The sequence below is a fragment of the Cydia splendana genome, chromosome 6 (assembly GCF_910591565.1).
Source record: "Cydia splendana chromosome 6, ilCydSple1.2, whole genome shotgun sequence".
In the NCBI taxonomy this organism is placed as follows: Eukaryota; Metazoa; Arthropoda; class Insecta; order Lepidoptera; family Tortricidae; genus Cydia; species Cydia splendana.
Window position 1 is genome coordinate 11,282,581 of NC_085965.1, and position 23,092 is coordinate 11,305,672.

At 38.2% G+C, this 23,092-nt stretch overlaps 3 protein-coding genes across 3 annotated transcripts in view; 2 read left to right on the forward strand and 1 right to left on the reverse strand.

The window, feature by feature from the left end:
• Positions 1–23,092, forward strand: part of LOC134791442 (uncharacterized) — a 251,576-nt gene that overhangs the window by 8,550 nt on the left and 219,934 nt on the right. The window lies entirely within an intron of this gene.
• Positions 748–13,083, forward strand: LOC134791431 (protein yellow-like). The gene is made up of 7 exons (XM_063762453.1): positions 748–867; positions 1,966–2,223; positions 4,904–5,073; positions 9,419–9,583; positions 9,675–9,846; positions 11,879–12,060; positions 12,518–13,083. The coding sequence occupies exons 1-7, from the start codon at positions 807–809 to the stop codon at positions 12,953–12,955; spliced, it is 1,446 nt and encodes a 481-aa protein (XP_063618523.1). The 5' UTR covers positions 748–806; the 3' UTR covers positions 12,956–13,083.
• On the reverse strand, positions 13,067–22,062 carry LOC134791445 (ATP synthase subunit O, mitochondrial-like). Its single transcript, XM_063762467.1, has 3 exons — positions 21,899–22,062; positions 17,507–17,698; positions 13,067–13,671 (listed from the first exon to the last, which is right to left on the reverse strand). The coding sequence occupies exons 1-3, from the start codon at positions 21,966–21,968 to the stop codon at positions 13,328–13,330; spliced, it is 606 nt and encodes a 201-aa protein (XP_063618537.1). The 5' UTR covers positions 21,969–22,062; the 3' UTR covers positions 13,067–13,327.

A 23,092-nucleotide genomic window follows, 5' to 3' on the forward strand; every position in this document is an offset into this window, starting at 1 on the left:
TTTACATACTAAAGCGATAAATATGGTCAGGTACCGCTAGTAAATATTGGGCCAGAGTAAAACACACATGTATAAGTGCAGAAAGGAACTCGATCGGTTTAGTCTTTCATTGGTGTCCATACCGACCAATGTTCTCCATGTTTTTTTAACAAGATTTAGTTGTTTTTCTAAGTTTGTCCTCATATCATACAGTCATCAATTATCATACCATGTGGTTTAATATATATTTTATTATTCGTTTCTCATAATAAGTTACGTGCCTTATATTACAGTTATTACTGGTTACATAAGGCGTGGAAGAAATTATTAATTCTAATATAATCTTACTCAAGGCATATTAAAACGAGAAAATTTACTATTTAATATGGTAAAGTCATCTCAATTTAAAACATGGTAAACATATATGGTATCCACGAATGTTGTAGCCGATTGCTTACTGGCTTTAGATTCTAAGAAGTGTTTACCTTCGGCGCTTATGTGATCCAATTCCCAGCAAATTTTTGATTGTTATATTTTTTTTTATATGCGGCGTATTAAATTTAATTTGTAATGCTTATGCGACCTAAATATTTACACTTGGACGTATGCAAGGTATGTGTACATATCGATATAAAGCTGTGGCTCAGGAGATTTCCGTTACTTCTGATATGCTGCCAACTGCCACAGGCGCGCGACTAAACATATACTTTAGTTACGAATCAAGGCGAACAAAAACCCATTGTGCTTAAAAAAATATTTTGTCAAAAATTAAGGACTGTTTCTAGTGGCGTTATAAACTTTTTAAACCTGTGTGTTATCGATAAACGATGGTGTTGGCGATGGAGGATCATCAAGCCCGGTTTTGTGGAACGCTGCTCAGCCAATATGGTAATATATTATTTATTGTTAATTGTTAGCAATTAGCATCGCAAAGGCGTAGTTTTATTAATAAGATAATTACTGCCTTATCAGTCGTTATGCATGGAAATTTGATAGAGTTTGAAACTGTTGCACTGACATTGCACTTTATGTAAATTACTAGGTATGATTACCTACCTACTGAAAATTATTCCGCAATTATGGCGTTTATCAAGAACTAATTATCGTATAACAATTGGTTATAAGGTAAACCTCATAATGAATCTGCTGTATTACTTAATTGTTTCAATGACAATGAGAAAGTGCATTTAAGGCAATATCTATGATTGTATTGTTAACCCTTTTCCAGGTCGCATAAATCTAGAAGGTTTTCTGAAAAAATCTGCATAGGTATATGTATTCCTATTAGTTGTGTTTTGGCGATTCATTTGACAATGAGTAACATTTGGCGTAAAGTAAATTTATTTTGAACCTTAAATCTAACTCTCTCTAATTTAACTCTGGGGTTGAAATTCTATTGACACGTGTATGGCCGATAAATCGTACTATGCCTGAAAAAGGGTTATCAACTATGTATTTTTAAAAAGTAATTAGAATAAGTAATTCCTATTATTTTTCTATTTTGCGAAATTTTACTGTAAGTCCTTTTATAAGAGTAATTGTTAAATTTAATTTGGATATAAAAAACACAATTTATAGAATGACCAGAATCAAATCTTAAGATGTCCGCCATGCAGGCTTCATTATCCGCAGCGCAAGCTATGTCATTTGAAGTGTCTCTAATTACTTGACTTAATTTTAATTTTCACCTGTTTGAATCTTTTGGTTAGGTACTTATACGTTTCCAGGAATTCAAATTTAATGTTTTTATTAAATATATATATTGTCATATTACATTACTGAATATTAAAAGTTTCAGTAACGATCTAACGTTTAGGTCACGTCTGAAAATATCGATACGGACAAAGTGCCAAAAACGTATACACGACCTTATTGCGTATATATTAAGATGTAGGTATACATATTTTTGGCACTTTGTCGTCCGTATTTTTTAGGCGTGACTTCAGTCATGTTTTCAGGCATAAACAAATTATTTTCTCTTCTCAGACCCAGCCCTACTAGACGTGTTCAAATTAGAAATGGCGTACGGCATCGAGCGGTTCTTCTTCCTGTCGTACTGCCTGGCGTGCTGCTGGCCGCAGCTGCAGGTGTCGGGGCAGGCGCGGGGGCTCCGCACGGTGCGCCAGTGGGCCGAGCTGGACTTCCAGTTCCCCTCCGAGACCGTGCGCTCGGCCGCCCTGGACAACCGGTATTATGTTCCTGGAAACTCGGTGCCTATTGATGTCGACGTGCAGCATAGACGAGGTGGGTAGTTTAGGGAATACTACGTGTAGTACTTTATTTTCATAATAGGTGCATATTATCCCCCTTATTCATAAACGCGCTACAAACTCTAATAATCGTTTGTCCTTATCTGTCATTTTGACTTATGTATTTTTAAGAAAGGGATAAAACATTATTAACTAAATCACACCCGTAAAGTTTTATGAATAAGGGGTATGTAGGTATCTGCAATGTGTAGATCACATTATTACATTAACGAGAATCATGAGGAAATAATGAGATGAAGATCTAACATTACGCAGAAAATGTACCTATTTATTTATGGGCACTTTAAAACATTTTTTTACCGCATGTGTAATCAAATGGTTACGTTAGTTTAGTAGGTAGTAGATATTAGGTTACATATCAGAATACCGAAAATCGATTTACCTAATGTTGAATCACCTATGCTCGTTTCACCTATTTAATACCTAATAATCAATTAACCTAAGCTCATAACACCTAATGAACGAATTACCTATTGCACGTTTCACCTACAATTGGTTTACCAAAGCTCAGAATGCCTATGGTCGATTTACCTAAAGTTGCAACACCTAATACTCGAAATACCTAAAGCTAATATACCTAATACACGAAACACCTAATGTTGATATACCTAATGTACGAAATACCTAAACTCGGTATACGTAATGATCGAATTACCTAAAGTTAACATACCTAATGATCGAATTACCTAAAGTTGACATACCTAATGAACGAAATACCTAAATTCGATACACTTTATGCACGAAATATCTGAAGTTGATGCACTTAATGAACGAAATACCTAAAATCGAAAATATAATTACTGTTTACTAGAATATTATTAGGACATACAACATTTGGTATAATTTTTTTAGCCAAATCATTCAATTGGCTTACTATTTTTTATTATAATATAAGGTCTAGTCATTTGACAGAGTCGAGATAGGCGCGACGACGAGCAAAGCGAGGAGGAGCGTGTTAGGTTAACCGCGACCAAACAGTGCCAAAACCTACTTTTATTTCATCGTCATGATGTTAACTTACAAAAATTTAGTTTTTGATAAGATAAGATAACTAATTTTGTATTAGACTTACGAAATCATTCTACTACCTAAAAAGTAGCGTTTAAAAAGTGTATTTTTAATGTGTTATCCAAACAAACAGTTTCTACTGTAAGGTTGGGAAATCATACGATTTATTGGGTGGAGTTGCCACTTGATCATTCAGCAAAATGATATGAATTTTGTGCTAGGTATATAGACTTTAGGTATTCCGTGCATTAGGCATATCGACATTAGGTAATTCGTTCAGAAGGTATATCAACTTTAGGTATTTCGTCCATTAGGTAAATCAAGTTTAGGTACATCGTTCATTAGGTATATCAGCTTTAGGTGTACCGTCCATTAGGTATATCAGCTTTAGGTGAAACGTGCAGTAGGTAAAACGTGCATTAGGTATATCGTGCATTAGGTGTTTCGTCCATTAGGTTATTTGACCTTAGGTATTATAAACTTAGGTCAGTCAATGTTTAGGTAAAATGATCGATAGGTAATTTAAAAATAGGTGAAACGAGCATAGGTGATTCAACATTAGGTAAATCGATTTTCGGTATTCTGATATGTAACCAGATATTACAATCCAACAATACAATATAGGTACTTACTTTGCAATTTGCAAACCTCATTATGATAAGTATCCTTTTTTTTTCTTTTTTTGTGAAAATAATGAATATTCTGTCAATTTCCTTGCAATATTCAATTTATAGGGTATATTAATTAAAATAAATATTTATTAGGTATATAATAAGGTATATTACGTGCCTATGCAGGTTGCCGGTTGCGCTTACATATATATGTGTACCTAAGTTATAATTACTAAGTACGCAAGCGGACAAATGAATGAGTAGGTAATATAGAAATCATTGTAAAAACATTGAATATTCTGTTTATTTTTGTAGAGAACTTTCACCACACCATCGCGAGGAAAATACTAAGTGTAAACATTACAAATCAATACAAAATGAGCGCTATTTATTACTTTAATGTATACCTACCATCCAAAATCATCATCCAAAAATCAATTCCACCAGCCGATTTAAGGAAACAACTCAAAATTTCCATCTACATTAATTACTTTACCACTCTTGTCGATAAAATGCATCTTTTTCATTGGGTTTTAAACAAGAGAGCCCTTACAAGCTGGAGTGGTGAAAAATAAAATAAAAGAAGCAAACAATATTATGCTTCGAATGTCATTAACGTGGCTGTATTGCTGGTTAAATTGATTATAAATATTAACTTTTAGTAATGCCTCTGTATATATCTTGTTTGTAAATAAATGATTCGACCACTAATATTAACTCATAATAACTTTGGGATCAAGTATGTAAATTTCGAACCTCTGTTGATATGTTAATATCAATTTATTTACATAGTTGACATCACAGCTATGTTGAGTTTTTCTGAGATACCATAATCTATTTGAAAATGGGTACGAACAAGTTAAAATACCAAGGATTTTTATTTTCTTGTGTTGTTGTAGGACTGTAGGTATTCTCCTCTTTCTAAATTGCGGGTCCCACTGGTACCTAACCCCACTGTAAATGTGTTAAACATAATTACTCACAAAGACTACAATCCCCTGGAAATTTTTCATCTACAACATATTTTGTTGACAGGGAATTTGCAATCGCGCATTTTCGTGACCGTCCCGCGTTTCGACGAAGGACGGCCGATGACGCTGGGCACAGTGGACGAGAACGCGCGCATTTACCCGTACCCTGACTACACCTGGCATGACAACCAGGGGCACAACTGCGATGGCATGACCTCCGTCTTCAGAGTAGCTGTGAGTACCTAGTACCTAGATTCTTGTACAGTTTGAGCAATTATCCACGCACCTTCGTTTTGATACCGCGTTTCGAATTGAGTATCTTGGTGAAGAGTTGATGACGGTATCGCCCTTCACGATTGGCAGATTGTTTTAATAATTGTAACCGTAAGTTCTATGTGTCAGTTCAACTTACTAACGACTGTCAAATATTATATTCATAGTTAATTGTAGGTAAGTTAATTAACTAGTAGTTCGCCCGAACTGAGAACTCGCAGTTAACCAAAAAATATTATAGAGCGATTGACTTTGTTGCACCTTGAACCTACTTAGGTACTCGTATAGTACGACATAAAATAGTAGAAAATAAATGAGGGCACCACTTTCTACGTAACTGTCACATTTTTGACGTAAAATGCTTACACATGGCTACAATTTACTATGGACATTTTTGAGTTCCATTTTATTTAATTTCTACTATTTTATGTCGCACTATAGGCGGCAATGGATCAAAAATCGCCTGGATTGATAGCAAGGTCTGTGGAGCCCTTGGAACTTTTTTGCGTCCATTTTGAAGTGCCATCTGTAATTCTTAACCAGAAATATCAACGTCAATATCAGGGGGGGGGGGGGGGGAGGGGCATAAATAGCGTCTAAGTATGTTGCGAACGTAAACACTTTGACTTTGAAGAAAGGCTTCAGGATATTTATTAATACACGAAAACAGATTAGGTACTTTTAACCTGACCTTTGATGTAAATAAATTACCTATCATACACGCCTAGAATAACACACAATTGACCACGAAACACAATTATACGCAGCAGGTTGTGAATCTACCCGCCAAATATTTTCTATCTGAATTTTTTGGTAATAAACATGGTCTAATAAAACATGGTCTTCTATTCCCAGAGTGACACGGGCCTACGTCACAATAACATTGCCACTTTATTTCAACATAACATGTTACATGGGTACATTATAGCTATGGTTAATAAGTTAAAATATTTCTTTATAATTTTATAATTTTCATTTATAATGTAATTTATCTTTTTTTTTTACTGATCAAGTTTGTTTATATTATTAAAGTAAATCTAATTATAATAGGTATAATTAACAAATACAACAGAGAAGATAACGTAAATGTAACCTAAAATTAAAACTACCTACAAAACTAAACTAACATTAAAATAAACCTACTTAAAAATTAAACAACAATAGAAAAAATATGAAAGGCCTATGAAAGGTCCCCCAAGTCTGTGCCCTGCGGAAGGGTGCCCATGAGGCTGGCTACATTACCCCGCTGGATGGCTATGCCTACTCGTTGACCTAGGAATGACCCAGCCCTAGGGTCACCCGAGGTCTCCAGTATTTTTTTTTTTATTTCCTGGAAGAGGATATGGGCGTCGCTGCTCCACGGCCCTAGGGTCTCTACCGCAAACGCCGCAAATATGTGGTTGTTAGAGAGACCAGCATATTTGCGGCGCTTTAGGCCTTCAGCCTCTGCCGCCGCTCCGCCAGCCTTTAGTGACGTGGCGGCTAGATGGGACGGCGCTAGGGTGTCCACACATGTGGCATCCCAGATAAGCGGCCGCCCCATTTTCCATGGAATGAGGGTAATGCCATCGGGCCTCTTGCCATCGTCGCGCGCCAGGCCGGGTGGTTCTAACGCGGCCGGCACGCCCACGCTGACAAGGGCCCGACGGATGACATCGTTGAGGCTGGCATGGCGGGACAGACGACCGGCACTCCTTCGGCAGGAGAGGCCGTGGGAGCCCAGACCGTCAACTTCTGTTCCGCAGGGACAGCGGTGGGGGACAACTATTTCGGCACCCAGGCGAAGGCCGACAGCCAGTCTAAAAGAATTGTTGTCTAATAAAGTTGCGCAGGTACTAGAGGGGAAAGCGTGGAGCCAGAAACCGGATTCGTGTTGTGAAGAGGCAAGAAGACGGGCTTTTTCTGTTCTAGAATGGGTTGAATTGAGGAGCCAGTTTTGTACCTGGCGGCAGAGCGGTTCGTCCCACAATCGTTGTGTGGATTTTTCGGTCGGCATGTCTTTGTCTGGGCAGGCCGAACGCCATGCATTTTCTGCTTCCGACAGGTACGCTACCTCGAAGTCACGTAGTGACGGGATAAGGATTTTACCAATTTTACAATAACACGTCATTTTTAATTATTCGTTAGCAATATCTTCCGATTCACGAAAGAAATTTCAGACGTTCGGGTAATTCTGTTTACATTACTGGCAACACAGGATAGCGCTGACACATTTGACAATTCAGATCTAGATAACTTCATGCCCTGACCGTCATCCTTGTCGAACGCGTGTTAATTGTTATTTCCTTCTCGCTCAGTGTCAGCAGTCGCAGTGTTTTCCAAACTTTTCACGTCGTAAGCTTGGTAATTAATGTGTAACTGTGAATTAGTTTTTTAAACGTTTGTCTTGTATAGATAAATAAAGTTTAATTTAATACATTAGATTTGTTTTATTTTACTATGTTTCTACATGAATAACTTAAAATTAATGCCGTTAAAATAATTTTCACCGTTGGTTAAAATTCTCCCACATTTTAAAGTTTGAGAACCTGTAAATAGCATGATGACGTAGGCCCGTGTCAGTTAGGTCATACGCGAATCTCGGAATAGAGTACCAGGCGGAGTATATTATTATACCATGGTAATAAAGTTCTCAGCAACTGTGATGGCGTATGAAAACTTTGTTTCTTTTAACATTGTAAAACTGGAATGATTTTTATTTATCTGAATTATGTCGTAGTACAGACAATAAATGGGGTGTTATAATATTTTGAGTTTTATTTGACAAAGTTGTTTTTTGTGACAATCGCCTCCATGGCAACGATGGCCATAAATAATCTGTTCTAACAGATGTTTTTTTGTTTGATCCATGCCCTGGATACAAGACTTTTAAGACGTTCTGACGAAATAAAATGAAGCCATATTTAAAAAAAAAAGTTTAGTGTTAAGTAATATAGATGTCGCTATTTTTTCGAATAAAGTGCTTTATATACGACTGTCCCTCCCCTGGATTTAAGTCATCATAGAAATCATAGAGATTAAAATAAACTGTATCTGTGGATCTGTACTAAGCCGAAATATTTCCTGACAAATGTCATATTATGTTTATATTATTTTATTTTTATCTGGCCAATGATTTCAAAATGGTAAATTTAAAAACGATATTATAAAATTGCAAACCGAGCAGTTTCATTTGATACTAAATTCGACCATGTTTTTTGCAAATAAAATGACCAGAATAGACCTCTAGACCTCTCACAAACAGCTTTTTGACCTTCTAAGCTCTTCTACCTCAATAATCCCTTGATCGAGCCTGCTTATATTTTAATGACTAAAATATAATGCCCTCAACTACACGTTTACCCAATTTCATTTAAATTAGAACAAATTTACTTAAGTTCTTGAGTATCAAACTATCTTCTGACAGTTCAGCTTAAAAACATCGAAATGCCGGGACGTGCCGCTAGCCAGCCGCGTGATCCAAGTCGAATGTAAGAACTTCGCTTCGCTCGCTCGTTCGATTATGTATTACCAGTTATTAATCCATTGACATAAGTGATAATATTGTACACTTTATCATCAAGCGTACTTTGCATGCCCTGAATAACACTTGATCATAGTTTGTTGTTCAATTACTTAAGTCAATACTTAGTAAACGGAACTACAAGTGAGCCTTTTAAGGCAGGATTATTTGAGCCATTAAGGTAGGTTTGAACAACATTGCGTTCGGTTGCGCAACAACATAGCGTGGACAACTGGGCATGGATGATGTGTAACAAATCACATTCGTTCCTGGCACAGACTACTTTATAATCGGCAAAGATATATTTTTTAAGTTTGACCTTTATTTCCTCAATTTGAAAGTAGGTACTTAATAGTAAATAAGCAAACACTTTCTTAGTAAATTTTGCTCGTTTTATGACATAACACTTTGTATGCTGACTTTAAGGTACAGTCAGCATAAAATAGATAGTGGCGACCAAAGTGGCCAAATATATCGTAACACATCCTTGTTACTATAGAAATAAGGGTGTGTACCTATATTTGGCCACTTTCGCCGTCACTATCCATTTAATGCTAACTGCACAATTTAAAAAAAAATAAAAAAAATAAAAAATATTCTTTATTTGCTTAAAATATAACTATAGATATAGGGCCTATGGGTTATATAGCCTGCGACCTAAAGGCAAAAATTTAAACAGATGGGTCTTATTTAAGACTAGCTCACTTATTTATTCTTCTGTTTCACTTGTACACATTTTTGATGTTTATTGTAAACAGTTCATTTACATTAAAATGTTACTAGTAGCCTAACTATTTGTTAAAGATCGATGAGTGCAACCGGCTTTGGGTGATGGACACGGGCAAGATTAAGAACACCCAGGTCTGCCCGCCACAGCTCCTGGCCTTCGACCTGAGCAACGACAATCTGATCTACCGACACAGAGTCAATGCCTCAAACTATGTGGCGTCTTCACTTTTTATTACCCCAGTAAGTAATTTCAGGCTGTGGTCATGAATGTCGGTAAGCTCTCAGCTAATACTTAGTATATGTTACTTTAACAATTGTTCAAATTTTCCAGGTCGTAGACATCCGCAAGTCCAGCCCCGAGGACTGCGCCGACACGTTCGTGTACGTGGCCGACGTGACCGGCTTCGGAATACTGGTCGTGGATGTGGCACGTGACAGCTCCTGGCGCGTCACGCATCGGCTCATGTTCCCCTTCCCGTCGCGCGGCAGCTTCACTATCGATGGTACTGTTCTCTGGTTAGGTACTCCAGGTGACGGGGACAGTCCTTTGGACCTTGGACATGCTTGTGGACTTCACACTTTAGGCATCAGCGCGACGCGCACTGGTTCATGCCTCACGCCCATCTCACGCCTCATGGGAAGGGCCACATAGGTAGCAAAAGACCTTCTCTATCGATGTTTCTCTAGTTGAAACAGGCGGCTTCCAGATACCTATGCTAGCAAGGCTTCGAGGAAATGCGCGCTAACGATAGCATCACGAAGTTTTAAGCTGTATATTTTTGTTTTCTTTCCTGTCGCGGCAGAGCTTAACCAACGACAGTACTGTATTTTAATTAGGTATCACAGTCGAAGCCTTGCCTCTCTTTTACTCTCCACGATATCCGTGCCGTGTTCCACTATCCACGGCGGCATCTGCCGCATCTTACCAGTTTTCCTGCTTTCATTTTATATATTGATTTAGGGTCTCTATTGGTTCCCATAAATTTTTTGTTCCGATTTTTTCAGTCCACAACGTTTTCCATCATAATTTTTATTAGTCATATTGTCAATTTGTCAATAGTCATAAATTTTAACAATATAAATTGCAGTTCCGATTTTTGCAGGTCATTATTATTGTTATTCATAAAATTTGTTACTCATAATATTCAAAGTCCAGAAGGTATACCATTACATAATGTTGAAGGCAATAAACTTGCTTACAATAATCGTTGTAAGGTCTTTTATCGCAGGTTATAATGATAAGTATGGGCTCTATTGCATTCCCTAAATTTTAAGTTCCGATTTTTATAGACCATAACGTTCTCCATCATAATTTTTATTAGTCATATTGTCAATAGTTATAAAATTAAACAATACATATTGCATGCTTGCCTACCTACCTGGGGATTATTTTTTGTTTGGCTTACTGATTTCCCCTCCATTTCTTATTTTTCATGTAGTTTATTAAGCCATTTCGTCCCGCCAACGAGTCGACGGAGCCCCGCTTCGCGGGGCTCCTATTTCCGCTCTGAGGGACACAAGGTAACTAACGAACCTACCTGAGGAAACAGATTTTTTATTGTTTGGCTTACTGATTTCCCCGCCATTTCTTATTTTTAATGGAGCTTATTATTATTAAGCCATTTCGTCCCGCCAATGAGTCGACGGAGCCCCGCTTATTTCTGCTCTGAGGGACACAAGGTAACTAACGAACCTACCTAAGGAAACAGATTTCTTTTGTTTGGCTTACTGATTTCCCCGCCATTTCTTATTTTTCATGTGGCTTATTAAGCCATTTTGTCCCGGCAAAGAGTCGACGGAGCCCCGCTTGGCTCCTATTTCCGCTCTGAGGGACACAAGGTAACTAACAAACCTACCTGAGGAAACAGATTTATTTTTTCTTTATATGAAGGATGTTATTGATTTGGTTTCTTAGACGTAATTCACTTTAGTCATTAAAAATGAGGGTCCCTTTATTTGACATAATTATTGAAAGTCATAATGTTTAATACTATAGCACCTAAATATTAGAATATTAGAGGATATCATTTTCTGACTATCGAAATTCGAAACAGTAAGTTTATGAGAAACAAAGGGATGACATTAAAACGATATGATTGACGACCATTAGTCCGATAAACTATATGCCTTAAAATATTTCTGAATAATTATTGATATTACCTTTGAATATACTCATCAATTTTATAACTTTTGTGATTATAGCGTTTAATATTATAGATGTTTAACATTAGAACTATGAAACGTTATACTTAACAAAAATTATGACTATTGATGTTTATGTCTATAAATTATATGGATATCAATTTCTGACTGTCGAAATTCGAAACAATAAGTTTATGGGAAACAAAGGGATCCCATTGATTTCACGTCAAAATTCACTGACGAGCCTAGCCGGTTTCCTCTGGAGGCCACATAATACTTACGCAGGGCAGAAATAAAGAAGGCAAAAAAACAACGACTAATTGTTTGATCATTAACCTCGACCCGTTTGCACAAATACTTAACTTAGATATATTTTCCTACCATTGTTTCCAGGTGATAGTTTCGACTTGATGGATGGCGTGCTAGGGATGGCGTTGTCGCCGTGGCGACGCGGGCGCGATCGCTACCTGTACTTCCATTCGCTCGCCTCCACTACTGAGAATGTAGTCAGGACCGGCGTGCTGCGCAATGAGACCTTCATGGAAGACCCCAACGCCGACCCCCGCTCCATTAATGTGAGTTCTAGAATATATAACTTTGATGGGTTGATGCTTTGTACAAGGCGGTTATTATTATTAAGGTACAGTCAGCATCAAGAGTGGCGGATAGATAGAACAACACTTCAAAATTATCTGCCACCCTCATATATACATTTATGACAGTTGAATTCAAAGGTATACCCTGTTAAAACCACGAATGTTAAAACAAACAGACACACCGCTTTGTGTCCGGCCAAATTCGGAGAAAAACCGTGCGACATTACAGTTCGCATATTTACATACCTATTATTGTTAACAGTTAGAAACGTGTCGTTGCCGAGTTGTTTTGGGCAAATGAGTCATTGACCTATTCAACAAAGTACAGTACCTACTCCTAATTACTTTTTGATTACAATCAATACCGGTTTTTAACTATTTTGGAATGTGAATGTACAATGTAGGTACCTACCTAAAGGAGTTGATATATTTGCAGGTTTTCCCGGAGGAACGCACGTCACAGTCAGCAGCCGAGGCTATGGACCGCGACGGCATCCTCTTCTTCGGGCTCATGGATCCTCCAAGCATATGGTGCTGGAACTCGGCCACCGAATACACTCCACGAAACTTCCACCAAATCGCCATTGACAGAGAGACGCTACAGTTCGCCAGTGGCATGAAAATTGTTAACAATCTAAAAGGCGATCAAGAACTCTGGATCTTGACTTCCAGCTTCCAAAGAGTTATGACAGGATCTCTCGATTCTAACAGAGTAAACTTCAGAATTCATGCCCAAAGTGTTTCTCGGCTTCTAGAAGGTTCCGCGTGCAGGACTCCCCCAAAGGATCGGCACCATGGCTACCATGCAAATCTTATTACGCCGACGGGATACAGACGTATTACTCCCAGATATGGCGTTGTATCACATCTTTAGAAATTAGTGCGTTTTATGAACATTTGCTCAATACTATAATGTGGTACAACTGGCCATATAGGGGCGATTATTTTTAAACTTGTTTTATAACTATTTAAATAAATTATTAAATGACAATAACAAAATAAGGCATTATTTTTCAATCAACGCTTAATTCGCACACAAATGTAGGTTGTAACACCATTTTGCAACATAGATAGGATCACATAATTTAGGCACCTAACTACCGACAACAAACTTTTCAATTTGATCCCCAGTCGAGACAGCATTATAACAAATTTCAGTTTTTAAGTACGTAGTAATAATATAATGACGAAAAGTATAAGCAAGAATTATTTACGTACAGTTTTTTCACAGGCATAGAAACAAAAGTTAGACAGATTGCTTCAGTATATCGGTATACATCTGAATTTTCCTAGAAATGCTCATATCTATATGCTTGTCCTCCACACCCACTATCATCCCTCCTATTATAGAGGGATCCACCTTCTCCGTGAGCTCGATCTTCTTGTCTCCCTTGACGAACTTCGTAAGGGCATCCATGAGGGACTGACGGGATCCATCATCGAGGGGCTTGGCGGTGATAACCTCGCAGAGGGCCTTGTTGTTGTGCGCGACCATGACCATCAGAAACATTGTTATCATGCGCTTTAGTTTTCTGAGTCGTCCGTTTTCGGCAACCAACCCTAGGAAGTTAGCTGCGGTGTCAGGCATACCTAAAACGTTGACACGCATTATACTTCATCATTTGTGGTATGAAATGAAAGTTTCCTAGTCTTATTCTGTTCCTGATAGTGTAGTGTACAGTAAGCTGCAGAGTTAAGTGACCCCCCTGCAAACAAATTTCTATGCTATCATAAACTTACTCGTAAGGTGCCTATTGCCTTAATGGATTAGCATTTGTTGGGTTTAAACCATTTCACTTATTTTTTAGTTTGATAAGTGCATGTAGTAAGATGTCTCTTTTTACAATCAGTTTTCAGGGTTCCGTAGCCAAATGGCAAAAAACGGAACCCTTATGGATTCGTCATGTCTGTCTGTCTGTCCGTCCGTATGTCACAGCCACTTTTTTCCGAAACTATAAGAACTATACTGTTGAAACTTGGTAAGTAGATGTATTCTGTGAACCGCATTAAGATTTTCACACAAAAATAGAAAAAAAAACAATACATTTTGGGGGTTCCCATACTTAGAACTGAAACTCAAAAATTTTTTTGTTCATCAATCCCATACGTGTGGGGTATCTATATGCATAGGTCTTCAAAAATGATATTGAGGTTTCTAATATCATTTTTTCTAAACTGAATACATAGTTTGCGCGAGAGACACTTCCAAAGTGGTGTGTCCCTCCCCCCCCCCCCCTGGAACTTCTAAAATAAGAGAATGATAAAACTAAAAAATATATTTGATGTACATTACCATGCAAACTTCCACCGAAAATTGGTTTGAACGAGATCTAGTAAGTAGTTTTTTTTAAATACGTCATAAATCATAAACCGCAATTTTATTAGGGCGAGCGAAGCGAGCCCTATCACTATTCGACAATCTATGCATTCTTGTGGTACACTTTACGGAAAAACTATCGCACTGTTAGGTTTGAGATTTAACATAGTAATTTATATTCATGTCTAGATGTGTTATCAAGCATAAAAATATCATTATATAAACATAAAAAATAAATAAAAGGGTAAATAATGTGTATTACTACTAACGCCATCTGTTGGACTAATGTTAGTTATTTCTTTTTCTAACAGATGGCGTTAGTAGTGACAAGGTTAAAGGTTGTTCCGTTAAAATGCGCTGGGTTTTGTGGCTCAATATAATTGGGTATTTGACTACGTATACTAGTCAAATGAGTTTCTTTTTACGAACTGTCAAAACGATTTGCTACTATGGAATTTATATGAAACACTACCATGTGACGTCACAAGTAAATTACCTACTCTTTATAGTTGTTATCGGGTTTTAAAATAGAAATTGTGACTAAAAATAACTGCTATCTACCTTTCTCTATTAATCTTCTGGTGCTTTATTTCTTGCATGGTGTAAAATAATTTATCTTAAGTACAGTCAAATACCCTATTAGTAGGTAATCATAATGAATTATGGGTGAAATTTAATACGTGACTATATATTTTTTGATTGAATCGATAATCGTTTTTACTACTATGGCGGTTAAAATCACACGTGATTGATTTCGAAATTGCGGCAGTAATGCAGTTGGCAGTAATATCGCAGTCGGCAGCAGTAATGCAGCGCGATATTACTGTCTTACTGTTTCAAATGCCAAAATCGATTTCGCTGCCAGGGTTTTTGACATTCGAGGCAATAATGTAGTCGGCAGTAATATTGCAGTCAGCAGCAGTATTGTAGCGCGCAAATGTCGAAATCGATATCGCTTCCAGGATTTTTGATATTTGCGGTAGTAATGCAGTCGGCAGTTATATTGCTGTTGGCAGCAGTATTGCAGCGCGATAGTACTGCCTTATATAATGTTTCAAATGCCAAAATTGATGTCGCTGCCAGGGTTTTTGACATTTGCGGTAGTAATGCAGTCGGCAGCAGTATTGCAGCGCGATATTACTGTCTTACTGTTTCAAATGCCAAAATCGATTTCGCTGCCAGGGTTTTTGACATTCGAGGCAATAATATAGTCGGCAGTAATATTGCAGTCAGCAGCAGTATTGTAGCGCGCAAATGTCGAAATCAATATCGCTGCCAGGATTTTTGATATTTGCGGTAGTAATGCAGTCGGCAGTAATGTCGCAGTCGGCAGCAGTATTGCAGCGCGATATTACTGCCTTACTGTTTCAAAAGACAAAATCAATGTCACTGCCAGGGTTTATGACATTTGCGACAGTAATGTAGTCTGCAGTAATATTGCAGTCGGTAGCAGTATTGCAGCGCGCAAATGACAGGCGCTGCCAGGATTTTTGATATTTGCGGTAGTAATGCAGTCGGCAGTAATATCGCTGTTGGCAGCAGTATTGCAGGGCGATAGTACTGCCTTACTGTTTCAAATGCCAAAATCGATGTCGCTGCCACGGTTTTTGACATTTGCGGTAGTAATGCAGTCGACAGTAATATCGCAGTCGGCAGCAGTATTGCAGCGCGATATTACTGCCTTACTGTTTCAAAAGACAAAATCGATGTCACTGCCAGGGTTTATGACATTTGCGACAGTAATGTAGTCTGCAGTAATATTGCAATCGGCAGCAGTATTGCAGCGCGACGTTACTACCTTACTGTTGCAAATGTCAAAATTGATGTCGCTGCCAGTATTATTGACATTTGCAGTAATATAGTCGGCACTAATATCGCAGTCGGCAGCAGTATTGCAGCGCGATATTACTGCCTTATCGTTTCAAATGTCAAAATCGATGTCGCTTTCCACTCTGGACGACCGGCTAAAGCAAGACAGAGGCAGAGGGCCCTTTTTATCCACCCTTCTATCGGGTGGCAGAACTTCCCACTTCCCAGGAGCCGTGGGAATGTTTCTTCCCAACAGCTCTCCACAAGCTGCCCTGCGTTGACTGATTGTACTGGTCCATCAGCACGCGATGGGGTTGTCACGTCGCTACGCCCATATTCATGTCTACCGGTCAAGAAGCTATAGGTGCTCCGGACATTTGTAAGGCTTGCTCGGAGTTAAACTATTAAATATAAGTACCTATTGATATAATATAATACAAACACTCTTGATATAATATAATACAAAATGATTTGGGGTATTAATTATTTATAGAAGCCCTTATATCATATCATATCATTTTTAGAGTTCCGTATCTCAAAAGGAAAAATACGGAACCATTATAGGATCACTTGTTATCCGTCCGTCTGTCTACTAAGACCTTTTATCTCGGGAACGCGTGGATGTATCGAGTTGAAATTAAAAGCATAACTTAGGTCCTAAAAGCTGTGAAAAATTTAAACTTCTAAGAGTTGTAAGTGATCGGAAAAAAAGATACGGCCGTTTATGCCGCAAACATTTTTTATTTCGAAACTCTCAAAGGAATCAAAATACCTATAAAGGGGCCCACTGACGGACTTCGCCGGACGATATCAGCCGGTCAGTAAAACGCAAAATTTGACAGCTTCGAACAACTGACAGGTTGATATCGTCCGGCGAACTGGTAATCTGTGGGCCCCCTTAAGTATGGTAATTCCCGTTGATCTAGAATTTCTAGAACTATGAAATTTGGCAAGTAATATCGTCACTACAAGTACTGGGAAAATATTTGAAAACTATTTTTTTTGTAAATAAATTAATAAATACGTTAAATTTGTACGGGACCCTCGGCGGGCGAGTCCGACTCGCACTTGTCCGGTTTTTTGAGATGAATCTCTTATTAAAAACTACCTTAGTAATTATAACTATATAGGTAGAAAAATTCCGCGAGCCCTTACAAAGCTCTGCTTTTTGCTAGTTATGTTACTTGCTGCTACGGAACCCTTCATCGGCGAGTCCGACTCGCATTCGGCCGCTTTTTTTTAACCCTAACATCTAACATTTACAAGCGCCTGAATAAAAGTTATAGCAATACGACGTACCAACTTGTTTAGCTGCCTCTTGCAGGAATTTAGCTTTTTGAACGCGCGATACCACACTAGTTTCAAGAAAATCAATCATCTTGGGCTTGGAGAGCTCCTTTTCGAGGATCCTCAAATGCTTATCCACTTCTTCTAGTTGACCCTTTTGGCTGGCTGCGCTGTACAACGCCGTCACATATCGACCTTCTACCCCTGTATAATTTAAACATTATGATGTAGTTACCTAATAAATTTTCTACAGCTTTATTTTCTATAGAGATACAAGTTGTTATTTCAATGTCTGGCCAGTGGGGTATGTGGATGTCGCTCATACTAGATGACTTTTGCTATGGCGACAACCCGTCATACAGTGTCGCGAACTCGCGAAGTAACTTTTGTCATTTCTCAACGCTTAAACCACTGAACAGTGTTGGGCAAAATGTAATCTAACTACTGATTACTAACTACAACTACATTTTGTAGTTAGTAATCGTGATTATTGATTACAAGAAGTAACCGTTGAAAGTAGTTAACATTTTTGATTACTAACTACTAATTGTAGTTGCAATCACGGTTACGTGATTACTTTTTCTAACTACTTATCTATCAGAGAATTCAGCAGAGATTGGCATTTCGTAATTGATTCCTAATAGGTTTCAGGGAGTGCAGATTTCAATGATGACCATTTTTTAATCCAAGATGGCGTCGATTGACTTTGCATAAAAGTTGTCATGGATATAGTTTAAAAGGTTTTCGGGAATGCATATTTCGAAAAAATGATGGTTATTATGGAATCCAACATGTCTGCCGTGCACTTTGACATAAAAGTCGCCATGGGTGTCGTTTTATAGGTTTCAGGGAGTGCAGAACTCGAAAATGAGGACAGTTTTAGAATCCAACATGTCTGCCGTGCACTTTGACATAAAAGTCGTCATGGGTGTCGTTTTATAGGTTTCAAGGAGCGCCGAACTCGAAAATTAGGACAGTTTTGGATTCCAACATGTCTGCCGTGCACTTTGACATAAAATTCGTCATGGGTGTCTTTTTATAGGTTTCAGGGAGTGCAGAATTCGAAAATGATGACAGTTTTGGATTCCTACAGGTCTGCCGTGCAATTTGACAGAAAAGTCGTCATGGGTGTCGTTTTATAGGTTTCAGGGAGTGCAGAATTCGAAAATGATGACAGTTTTGGAATCCAACATGTCTGCCGTGCACTTTGACATAAAAGTCGTAATGGGTGTCGTTTTATAGGTTTCAGGGAGTGCAGAACTCGAAAATGATGACAGTTTTGGATTCCTACAGGTCTGCCGTGCACTTTGACAGAAAAGTCGTCATGGGTGTCGTTTTATAGGTTTCAGGGAGTGCAGAATTCGAAAATGATGACAGTTTTGGAATCCAACATGTCTGCCGTGCACTTTGATATAAAAGTCGCCATGGGTGTCGTTTTATAGGTTTCAGGGAGTGCAGAACTCGAAAATGAGGACAGTTTTAGAATCCAACATGTCTGCCGTGCACTTTGACATAAAAGTCGTCATGGGTGTCGTTTGATAGGTTTCAGGGAGTGCAGAACTCGAAAATGATGACAGTTTTGGAATCCAACATGTCTGCCGTGCACTTTGACATAAAAGTCGCCATGGGTGTCGTTTTATAGGTTTCAGGGAGTGCAGAACTCGAAAATGAGGACAGTTTTAGAATCCAACATGTCTGCCGTGCACTTTGACATAAAAGTCGTCATCATTTTCGAGTTCTGCACTCCCTGAAACCTATCAAACGACACCCATGACGACTTTTATGTCAAAGTGCACGGCAGACATGTTGGATTCCAAAACTGTCCTCATTTTCGAGTTCTGCACTCCCTGAAACCTATAAAACGACACCCATGACGACTTTTATGTCAAAGTGCACGGCAGACATGTTGGATTCCAAAACTGTCATCATTTTCGAATTCTGCACTCCCTGAAACCTATAAAACGACACCCATGATGACTTTTATGTCAAAGTGCACGGCAGATATGTTGGAATCCAAAACTGTCTTCATTTTCGAGTTCTGCACTCCCTGAAACCTATCAAACGACACCCATGACGACTTTTATGTCAAAGTGCACGGCAGACATGTTGGATTCCAAAACTGCCATCATTTTCGAGTTCTGCACTCCCTGAAACCTATAAAACGACACCCATGACGGCTTTTATGTCAAAGTGCACGGCAGACATGTTGGAATCCAAAACTGTCATCATTTTCGAGTTCTGCACTCCCTGAAACCTATCAAACGACACCCATGACGACTTTTATGTCAAACTGCACAGCAGACATGTTGGATTCCAAAACTGTCATCATTTTCGAGTCCTGCACTCCCTGAAACCTATAAAACGACACCCATGACGACTTTTATGTCAAAGTGCACGGCAGACATGTTGGATTCCAAAACTGTCATCATCTTCGAATTCTGCACTCCCTGAAACCTATCAAACGACACCCATGGTGATTTTTATGTCAAAGTGGACGGTAGACATGTTGGAATCCAAAACTGTCCGAATTTTTGAGTTCGGCGCTCCCTGAAACCTATAAAACGACACCCATGACGACTTTTATTTTATGTCAAAGTGCACGGCAGACATGTTGGATTCCAAAACTGTCATCATTTTCGAATTCTGCACTCCCTGAAACCTATAAAACGACACCCATGATGACTTTTATGTCAAAGTGCAAGGCAGACATGTTGGAATCCAAAACTGTCATCATTTTCGAGTTCTGCACTCCCTGAAACCTATCAAACGACACCCATGACGACTTTTATTTTATGTCAAAGTGCACGGCAGACATGTTGGATTCCAAAACTGTCATCATTTTCGAATTCTGCACTACCTGAAATCTATAAAACGACACCCATGGTGATTTTTATGTCAAAGTGCACGGTAGACATGTTGGAATCCAAAACTGTCCGAATTTTCGAGTTCGGCGCTCCCTGAAACCTATAAAACGACACCCATGACGACTTTTATGTCAAAGTGCACGGCAGACATGTTGGAATCCAAAACTGTCATCATTTTCGAGTTCTGCACTCCCTGAAACCTATCAAACGACACCCATGACGACTTTTATTTTATGTCAAAGTGCACGGCAGACATGTTGGATTCCAAAACTGTCATCATTTTCGAATTCTGCACTACCTGAAATCTATAAAACGACACCCATGGTGATTTTTATGTCAAAGTGCACGGTAGGCATGTTGGAATCCAAAACTGTCCGAATTTTCGAGTTCGGCGCTACCTGAAACCTATAAAACGACACCCATGACGACTTTTATGTCAAAGTGCACGGCAGACATGTTGGATTCCAAAACTGTCATCATTTTCGAGTTCTGCACTCCCTGAAACCTATCAAACGACAGCCATGACGACTTTTATTTTATGTCAAAGTGCACGGCAGACATGTTGGATTCCAAAACTGTCATCATTTTCGAATTCTGCACTACCTGAAACCTATCAAACGACACCCATGGTGATTTTTATGTCAAAGTGCACGGTAGACATGTTGGAATCCAAAACTGTCCGAATTTTCGAGTTCGGCGCTCCCTGAAACCTATAAAACGACACCCATGACGACTTTTATTTTATGTCAAAGTGCACGGCAGACATGTTGGATTCCAAAACTGTCATCATTTTCGAATTCTGCACTCCCTGAAACCTATAAAACGACACCCATGATGACTTTTATGTCAAAGTCATCATTTTCGAGTTTTGCACTCCCTGAAACCTATCAAACGACACCCATGACGACTTTTATTTTATGTCAAAGTGCACGGCAGACATGTTGGATTCCAAAACTGTCATCATTTTCGAATTCTGCACTACCTGAAATCTATAAAACGACACCCATGATGACTTTTATGTCAAAGTGCACGGCAGACATGTTGGAATCCAAAACTGTCTTCATTTTCGAATTCTGCACTCCCTGAAACCTATTAAACCACATCCATGATGACTTTTATGACATGGTGCAAAATCAAAAATAGTCCTTATTTTACAGTTTAATTATTTTACAGTCATAATACAGTTTCACACAGAAAGTGTCTTTATGTCAAGGACAAGAAAGATCAAAATGATTTTTACATATATGTATTAAAGTAGTTAGTAGTTATAACTACTCGGTTACAGTAATCAGATTAACGACTACTTTATGTAACCTGATTATTGTAGTTAGGTTACATGTAGTTATGACTACTTGTAGTTAACTACTTTTAGTCGTAATAAGTAGTTAGATTACAAATAGTAGTTAACTGCGCCCAACACTGCCACTGAACCGATTCAGATGAAATTTGGTATGGTGATAGTTTGAGGCCATGGGATAGTTTTTATCAATCATTATTATAATCATATGAGTCGGATATAGATAAGCATCAGAGTACGTACCAAAAACATGAATTGGCGGTCTTTTTACTTGTCCTGCTGAGCACATATTCCTAACGAATAATCGCAGCATTGTAGGTAAGTATTCAATTAAAATTGTTATTAAATCACGTAGAGGTAGAAATCACTTAGTATTTTTTATTATATGGGCTTTGCATCATTAAATGAAAAGTGAGTGACGTCCAACATGACGTTGTCAACATGGGCCAATAGTTCTATTTTTTTTTTCATGTAGGTTTATTATGAACGACAAAAAACACGAGTTGACTATATTTGTGAATAATAGTAGTTTATGTGACTGCTAGAGTATGTGCGGAAAGAGAAGAGTCGTGGAATGTATGGGGCCCAATACATTCCACGACTCTTCTCTTTCCGAACAGACTCTACATAATGAAAGGCATTAAAATACGAGTGTGGGTTAATGAAACGAATGAAATGAGTTTCATAATAGTATCACACGAGTGTTTTAATGCCTAATTATGTACAGTTACATACACTGCTTTAACTACACACATATTATAAAGTTTCTATGATATATTCACCAACCTCATATTACAGCCGACATTGGGGCACTTTCCTCTCTGGCGGAACTCGCGGATATGAGCTGGCGTCTCCGAAGTATCTTTATCGCACATTTTACACGAAACTTTTGTTATAGTTACTTTAAAAACAACAAAACAAATTATTTTTTACTTACAAATTAATTAAAATATAAACTGTACGTCAAATGGCGCCAAAAGAAAACTTTTTTCACGCATGTCAATGTCACGCATCCGTAGTTTTTTTTTAATTCAGAGACAAACTAGAGTCGGGGTCGATTACCATATCGTCCGATACCAACTTACATGCGGGTTTGGCAATAATAATATTGTATGCAATTGTCATTTGATTCGAATAAAACGTCATCTCGACTGATATTAGAATAAGGGTCAAATCAAATTGCTTTTTTTAGAGATGTTCGAAATTTGAATGCATTACCAAATCGATTTTGATATAGTAATGAAGCTATTACCACATTTTCACAGATAAGAAATTTTCTGTAACAAAACAGTTTATCGTAATGTGGGCCATTATTTACGGATTTTGAAGGCGTCATAGAGAGTTTATGATAAGTGTGTATTAGATAAAATGATTTAGAGTCTGTGTAGAAAGAGAAGAGTCGTGGTATGTATTGGGCCCCATACATTCCACGACTCT